The 8,393-nt window shown below is 56.5% G+C and overlaps 1 protein-coding gene across 1 annotated transcript; it reads right to left on the bottom strand.

Annotated features, from left to right (window-relative positions):
• Positions 1-177: 177 nt before the first annotated feature.
• Positions 178-7,894, bottom strand: FRS3 (fibroblast growth factor receptor substrate 3). The gene is made up of 7 exons (XM_084302104.1): positions 7,780-7,894; positions 5,614-5,746; positions 5,293-5,381; positions 4,586-4,772; positions 2,466-2,627; positions 1,900-2,057; positions 178-1,101 (listed from the first exon to the last, which is right to left on the bottom strand). The coding sequence occupies exons 3-7, from the start codon at positions 5,356-5,358 to the stop codon at positions 181-183; spliced, it is 1,494 nt and encodes a 497-aa protein (XP_084158230.1). The 5' UTR covers positions 5,359-5,381; positions 5,614-5,746; positions 7,780-7,894; the 3' UTR covers positions 178-180.
• Between the last annotated feature and the right edge of the window lie 499 nt (positions 7,895-8,393).

Genomic DNA, 8,393 nt, shown 5'->3' on the forward strand with positions numbered 1-8,393 from the left:
AAACTACACGGGAGAGACGGGGAGGGGAAGACGGACGGACAGACTAGCCTTGACATCAGCTGTAGGACCCATCCCATGACACCAGGAAACGGGGTAACGGGGAAGCAGAGGGCGATGGCGAATGGAAGCCACACTGAAGGGCAGGGACCAAAGCCACAAGACAGCGCTCGGCAGCCCCCCTCACAGAGGCAGGTCAGTGCTGTTATGTCGGGTTTTCCGTGAAGTCCCGTCGTCCCTCGGCAGGGCCCTTTGCAAATTGGACATGGCTGCTGTCTTTTTGAGGTCAATGATGGCGTAGGAGTCCGTCCGGCGGGCTTCGTGGGCAGCGGGAGGCGCGGCACAGGGGGCTGGGGGCTTCGCGTGGCCTTTTCGAGGCTCAGCCTCCAGCTCCACCTGGATGTAGTTGAGCTGCCGCGGCTGCTCCAGCCGGGGCCGGGGGAAATCGAAGCTGAAGACGTTGGGCACGCAGCCCCGACGGGGTTTGGGTAAGAAGCCGCCTCGCCTCAGGCTGCCGCCCCCGTGCAGCGCGGCGCTCTCCGAGTTCATGTAGTTCTGCAGGGGATCCTCCTCGCCAGCCTCGGGGTAGCCGTTAGGGGAAGGCGTCAGCACGTCCCCGGCGTCCTCCTCGCCCCGTCGGAGAGGCTGGCACTCCCACACCGGAGGCAGCGAGGGCAAGTTCTCGTAGTGCAGCAAGGCAGCTCTGCGCTGCGAGCAGCCGGCCGAGCCCGCGTCCTCCCGGGGGACTTTCAAGCGCCCGGCCCGGCAGAGGGACGAGGTGGCGGGGGGCAGCAAGCCGTTGACGTTTTCGTAGACGCACTGGGGTGAGGGACACTCACCCTCGCACTCGTTGTTGTTGTTGTTGGGGGCGCAGAAGTGGGTCCTGCACTCCTGGGGGTGCCGAGAGATGCGCCTGTAGTTGGGCGCGGGGCCCAAGACGAATTTCACCTCCCCCGGCTGCAGAAAGACCTGGGGGTTGCGGTCTTCGAGGGAGCAGCTGCGGTTCCTATGAGGGAAAGGAGGGTGGGCTTCAGGCAAGGAGTGCATACAGTGTCGGCCCCTCGGCTCCTGATCACCATTGGCCGTGTTCACGTAGGTGTGGGACTGCAAGGAGAGAAGCAGAGGGACAGTGAAAGGAGAAGAGAAGAGGCGAGGGCGAAGCAGCTGCCAGGAGCTGAGAAAGAGACAGGAAAAAGTGGTGATGAAGGAGATGAAAAAAAAAAATCAGATATTGGAAAGATTTGGGGAAGAAAAACAAAAGTCATTTCTGGATTTGTGCACCGAGGGAGAGAAAAAAAAAAAGGAGTCCGACTGCAGCTCCGACACATCATCTGTTTCACACTGGATGCACATGGTACAGAACAAGAAGCAAAGCCACCTGAAAAACGTTTCCTTCAGCTCCTTACACGGGATATATGGCAGCACTCAGCCCTACACAGGCTTCTCTGAGAGTGGCTGAGACAAGATGAATTACGGAGGGAAAAATCATAATTTCTAAAGCTGAGAATAAAGAGCTGAGCGTCAAAAATTAAACAAACCTGAACTCGGGCACACATTTACAGATTGGTTTAGGGGTTGCAGTGATAGCTGGTGGATAAGGAAATACGAGACTCACAAGCTAAGTGCTGCTGTTAAATAATTGTCAAGTAATGAACAGATAGGGAACGAGGAAGCCCGTCAGCCCACCTCAGCGGAGTGCCTGTTTTGGTGAAGCATCAGAGCAGAAGTCTCTGAGACCACAATGAAGCAAAAGAGAAAAAGGATGGCAAAGAGACAAGGACCCCTGAGGGCCCTTGAGTAAGGACCTTGAGCAGAAGTAAAAGAAACCAAGAATTGCACAGGACTGGAAGCAAATCGAGCTCATTGTTCACAAACAGCAGAATTGAGGGCATCCGTGTTTACCTGCTCGTCAGGCCCAATGAGGGCATGAGTGGAGTCTTCACCGACAGAGGAATGCCTCAGGCTGCTCACGGAGGGGTGGCGGGCTGCTGAGTAGGACAGGGGTTCTCCAGAGAAGCTGTGAAATCCGTTGGGAAATCCTGGGACGGTGTAACCCAGACCTGGGGAAGAACAAAGACAAGTCAGAGCTTTTTTCTTTTTTTTTTGTATCAAACAAAAAGAGTTGACTGTGTTCTCACAGCGAGCTGGCCTCTGCACTGCACTCTCTAAATCAGAATCAGCTGGTCTGGGGAAGACGAAAACCAACCAAAGGGTGACAACCTGGCTGACTACCCAAGGGTTTTTTTTTGGTTGCCATTTCCCTGGGAACAAAACACCACATCGCAGACAAGTGGGGCCTTAAAATAAACCCACTACACGGGGCGCACACGAGCATAAAGACACAGGCCAGCAGCGAGGCAGCGCTCGAGAGAGATCCGTGCCCTGCCAGGGGCACTTTGGCACGAGCCATCGCAGGCATCACCCATGTCTCTGCGCCTGCTTCTCCCCGCAGCCCGAAGGAGCCTTACTGCTGGGTGCCTGGGGGGTCCGGGAGAGGTCCCGCTCGGTGGGGTGAGTGTTCCTGGTGATGACAACGGGCTCCTCCACGACGTTGATGCTGTTGCACTGCATCAGGTCCTGGAGCAGGTTAAAGATCTCCTCCGCTCTGGAACACTTGAAGGCAAAAATCCCTGCGGAGTAGCGAGGAGGAGGGTCAGAAAAAGAAGAAAGCAATCCTGCTTTAATCAGAGAAGACATAATTCTGCGCTCTAAACGAAGGGGAAATTTGGGTTTCTTTTGCTGGGTTTGACAGAATCAACCCCTGCAACTCATATTCACGGGAGACCTACCAGTAACTCGGTGGATTAAAGCATCATCGCACCAAATGGTGCGTTCTTACAAGAAAAACAGCGAGTGCCTCAATTATCTTACGGCACCCAACCCTAGATGAGCAGAGGTGTGAAAAGGGACAGCTAGCAGTCTTGTTTCAGCTCTCATCTTCTATTTTAACTCGCTTGGCACCCTGGCCAATTCTCGCTGTCTGTCCAGCAACTGGTCGAGGCTGAGCTGGGCCCTGTGGGGTGTGTACGGGAGGGAGGTCCGAGCACATCACATTTCAGAAATGCATCAAATTCAGAAGTGTCTCCCCAAACGAGCAGCCCAAACCAGAGCTGGTGTGTGCAGAGCAAGCCAATCCCAGGCTGGCACGCGCACGCACGCACAAAAGCCATAGCAACGAGGACGGCATGGCAACAGCTGCTGCTACTCCAAAGAATAATGTTTAAAACATTCTGGCCAAAAAAAAAAAAAAAAACAAAAAAAAAACCAAACAGCTATTTCTGCCTTATATAAGACGAGGAGCGGCACCAGGAAGCAATCCTCCAAATGAAATTAATGCAGCAGAAGAAATCCTACAAGGAAAGGAGAACTCATCACAGCACAGTGCCATCCCTCTCACTTTTGGCTGCATTAAGACCGATGAGTAAGTGTGTGTCTGCTAAAAACGTCCTAGGATACGAAGAGCAAACAGCTTTATCACCGCTCCCCGGGTCTAAATAAAACCCAAAAGCACCGACAGCAGAATTCTAATCCCTGATGCTGGAAAAGGCAAAACAGACGACCGCAGACAAGCAGTTCCCATCGCTGGCACGCGATGCCAGGAGAGGAAAGCTCCACTTCCATAAATCTGAAAAAGGAGCATACGGCACTACAGATTTGTGCAGTGCTCCACAGACACCAAACAGTCGCGCAGAGTCCTTTTGGATAAGGAGTTTACCAACACGTTAATAGAATGAGGAAACAAACTTTTTTTCCCCCCCCCCCTTCTCCTGGGATGCATACGCCAGGAAAACGCTCAGCTCTTTAAAAGCAAGAGACAGACCGGTGGGGGAACTCGGAGGCACCAGAGGAAAACTGGAGCCTGCGCCCGGTGCTGATGACTTGGCACACAGTCCTGGGTGACTCACTTCCCTCTCCTATGCACAGCATCCCCGTGCATAAAATCAGCAAAACGCACCAGTCCCTTCCCCTCTACATTGCGGAGCGCTGCCAGACACAAAATACAAAGCAGTCAGGAGGAGCAGCACTCGCCAAAGCAGAGAGATTGTGGTGAAAAGCAAACGGCGTTGAAACAACTGCTGCTACTGAGGGGCACTTGAGAGCCCCGTGAAATAATCGGGTACTAAGAGGGGGCTGGAAAAAGGTGCAGCTGATGTCCCAGAGCTAAAAGATGCCTGGCAAAGCTTTAGTCTTGCAGAAAGCACTTCCCAGCACTGAAACACATCCAGCAGCCCCTCTTACCATGGCTGTGCATCCTTTGGAGCTGACTGGGTACCTAATACTCTCCCTGACATTAAATGTGCTCCATCCAAGGGAGGCTTGAGCTCAGTCCTGTTTCACTAATTACCTCAAGTGCAAGCACACCAGCAAAATGAGTCCATGAGATTTATGACCAGGTCCAGAGCTCTCATTAAGTGTTTTAATTGGGAGGATCGACTGCATGTGCATGCCCAGTGGTGTTCTGGGGGAACAGAGGCTGCAGAAGGACCTGTGGATTTGTTAGCTGGGGGAATTTGGGAGCATCGGCTCAGCCCCAGCTGCCAGGGAGCAGAAACCTTGGAGCTCCTTCCCCCAGGAGACGAGCACTCACCCTGCCCCGTCTGGCAGCGGCGGCCGCTCTCGAAGGAGAAGAGGTTGGAGTCGTAGCCGTAGCGGCGCAGGCAGAGGTAGGGCCACCGGACCGCGTCCCGCTTGTGAGTGTGCAAGATGAGCTCCGTCTGCGTCAGCTCCATGATCCCAGACCCCAGCTCGTTGCCTTCATCGTCCACGTTCGTTACCTGCGGAGGCCAGGCACTGCTCAGCTGGAAGCTCAGGGAGTTGACACGCATTAAAAAGCAAACGGCCACCCACAGAGATCCTCTGATTCCCATGGATTCCCCTCCAGTTCCCCAGATGACTTTATCTCGGCCGAGAGCATGAATTCATCGCTGGCACCAGGCGCCAAGGCGGCAGCCCTGGAGACTGTGCGCTTGGCAGTTCAGCTGATGTGCCTCAACAAAGCCACTGGAACACAGCCCTGAGCAATAAAAGGTTTCTCTCCAGCTCTCCATTTCCTTGCTCAGGCTGAGTCTCAGGGCAGGGGAAATTTCTGCTGCAAACACAAACAGATTTGCAGCAGAGGATGCTTAATAATAATAAAATAAATCAGCAGCGTGTTTGCAAATCTTATCAGCTGAAAGACTTATCTGCAGGAGCAGAGTTTTTCTTTACTTTCATGCCTGGAGTCCGACCCACGCTGGGCTTTGCTAGCAGCCAGCCCTGCCAGATTCTGCAATGGGGCTGGGGTCCAAAACCTACCTTAAATTTGCTGGGGTGGTTGTCTGGGATGCTGTCTCTGCACAGACAACTGCAGCAGCTCCCCATGACGTCAGCAGGAGAGGTAATCCCTGGGGAAAGGCCACAAACCAGAAGACAATCACATTTCCAAGCCAACTCCTCCCACCCCCCTCCCAACAAGCAGCATTCACAGCCTGTGCCTTCCTCCCCCCCTCTTCACACAGCTCGGTGTGTCTGGATCTCAAACGTTGGTGCTTTGAGAGCTTTGTGTTCCTCGATTACTAGACACCACGTAACACAAGCCTAATAAAAGCCTAATAATAATAACAGCAGCTTGCTTACCATTAGGCAACTGTTTGGGTGCTTTTGGAGGGTGAGAAGAAATTCCCACTGCTGTCCCTCTATCTCCTTCGGGACTTCATGGCAAGCAGGTGTCAGTCACCTAGAGCACGAGGGAAACTGCCCCATCTTCCCCCTGGAAAGGAAATTAAAGTGAAGGAGATCAGTAAACCAGGGGACAATAAGCACGGAGGAAAGCGTCACTGAATTTATCCTCAAATATCCCAAGGAAAGGAAGGCACGTGTTGGTTTTTTAATAGCTACCTGCACTTGAATGAATACGGGGAATAATTCAGCACTCGCTGCTCCTAAAACGCTCAGCAGGCTTAGAGCAGGCATCAGATGTTCAAACACACTTTGCACGGTGAGTGTAAATCATCCTGCTCTGCTAGCTGTGCCAATTTTCTAACAAACTTATCAAGAACTCAGCACAGACACTGGGCTTGAAGACATCCCAACGGGCAGAGAGCAGCCAGTGCTTTCAACGCAGAACTTCTGAAGAAATACCAGCTAGAAAACCTAAAAACGAGACATTTTCCTTCTTGGCTTTGGGACCCTAAGCAGGAGAGGTGAGGACAAGAGGGATTGACACATCTGCTGCTTAGGAGCATGAAGGCGTCTTCATCCGATGGAAAGCCCTCAAGGGTCTGAGAACAATTGGCCTTAAACACAAGTAAACACAGCAGCTGCTCTGTTTCAGACTACAAAAAAGCAACAAATGCCCCAAAACTCTGCTACCTGCTAACAGTAAGTGCAAGCGTGAAGCACGCAGGAATGGCACGCCTAGCAGCGAGGAAAAAAAACGGGAATTTTGGTGTAATCTTGACACCAAAACACAACCTGGTCGACCTTCCCAGGCAGCTCCAGGTCACTTTGCCTCAGCCCCGACACCTCGGGAGTTCCCCGCTGCACCCAGACCCCGCAAAACCCTCCAGAGGGGCAGCAGGGCCACGGTTTGGGTGTGCTGGAGGAGCTCGGGCACCAACCCAGCGGCTGCCTCCTGCCCCTCGCTGCCTGCGGGCACCCCAGGAGCAGCAGCACCTCGAGCCCTGCACCCAGCGGGGACTGACCCCAGGGTTGGAGCAATAATTTAGCACCGGATTTGAGCAATAATTTAGCAGCAGGTTCCTCTCTGCTCTGTCTAACCTGGTCAGCGGGGGCCTCGTCCTCTACAGCCTCTGCTCTCCTCCTCCCATATCATCAGTAAAAAAAATAAAATCCTGTAGAAAACAAGTTATTTTTGCCTCTTTCTTCTCCATTCCCCTCCAGTTCCCCCCAACACTCGGCTCTCTCTCCCCTACAGGGGCTCCTGGCTGGGGGCCTGATAACGAACAAAAATTAATTGTCAGACCTCCAAGGAGGTCCCAGCCGCCGACCCCAAACCCAAACCCTCCCCAGCCCTCGGGCAGACCCCAGCCTGGGGACAACGCGCCTGCCCCCAGCCCATGAAGCCCCCAACTGGGGGGGCAAGGGGGAAACTGGGGAGTTGGGGAAGGGGACAAGGGGCAGTCCAGGGGCAGCATGGAGGGGAGGGGGTGGAGGGCTGGAGGGGGGGGGGCTCAGGAATGCTTGTGGGGGGCCAAGACCCCTGGGGGGGAGCGCAGGATCCCGGGGGGAGGGGGCTCAGGACCCCTAGGAGGGGGTGGGAAAGACCCCCAGGGAGGGATTCAGGACCCCAGGGATGGGCTCAAGACTCTGGGGGTGGCTCAGGACCCCCGGGGGGGATTCAGGATCCCCGGGGGGGGGCTCAAGACCCCCGGGATGGGCGTAGGACCCCGGGATGGGCTCAAGACCCCCGGGGGAGGGGGCAAGACCCCCGGGGGGGAGCTCAGGACCCCCAGAATGGTCTCAGGACCCCTAGGAGGGTGGGAAAGACCCCCAGGGGGGGATTCAGGACCCCCGGGATGAGCTCAGGTCCCTCGGGGGGGGGATTCAGGACCCCAGGGGGGGGGCTCAGGACCCTTGGGGGGGTGGGAAAGACCCCCGAGGGGGGCTCAAGACCCCCGGGGGGAAGGATTCAGGACCCCGGGATGGGCTGAAGACCCCCAGGATGGGCTCAGGTCCCCCGGGGGGGGGGATTCAGGCCCCCAGAGTGGTCTCGGGACCCCCAGGGTGGGCCCAAGACCCCCTTGGGGGGCTCCCCCAGCGCCCCGCGGAGCCGCTCTCTACCTGAGGCGCTGCCCGGTTCCGCCGTCCGGGAGCCGAGGCCCGTGCCCGGAGCTCGGCGCCGCTCCCCGCTGCCTCCTGCCGCCTCCCCCCGGCCCGGCCCGGCCCCTGCCCGGCCCCCCGGGCCTTGGCTGCGGACCGGGACCGGGCCGGGCCCCGCCGCCGCCTCCGCTCCCCCCCCACCGCCAGGCCCGGGCCGGGGTCCTCCGGGAGCAGCGAGTTGGGCGGCCGCCGCCTAGAGCGTCGCCCGCTGGGAGGACCAAAAGGGGAGGGGGGGGGAAGGAGGGGAGGAGGCCGCTGGGGGGCGCGCGAGGGACGCGGCGCTGCGGGAGGGGGCGGGGCTAAAAGGGAGGGGGCGGGGCTATGGGGAAGGGGCGGGGCTACGGGGAGGGGAGGGGGTGAAGGGAGTGTGAGGGGAATTGAGGGGCTGGGGGGGCAATGGGGGCGATACGGGGCAATAGGGGCTTATGGAGGGGGTAATGGGGGCTTATATGGGGCAATAGGGAGGTATAGAGGGTAATAGGGGCTTATAGGGGGGCAATAGGGGCTTATGGAGGGGGTAATGGGGGTTTATGGGGGTGATAGAGGGGCAATAGGGGCTTATAGGGGGGCAATAG

This window comes from Netta rufina, assembly GCF_964035555.1.
Source record: "Netta rufina genome assembly, chromosome: 26".
Classification (NCBI taxonomy): domain Eukaryota; kingdom Metazoa; phylum Chordata; class Aves; order Anseriformes; family Anatidae; genus Netta; species Netta rufina.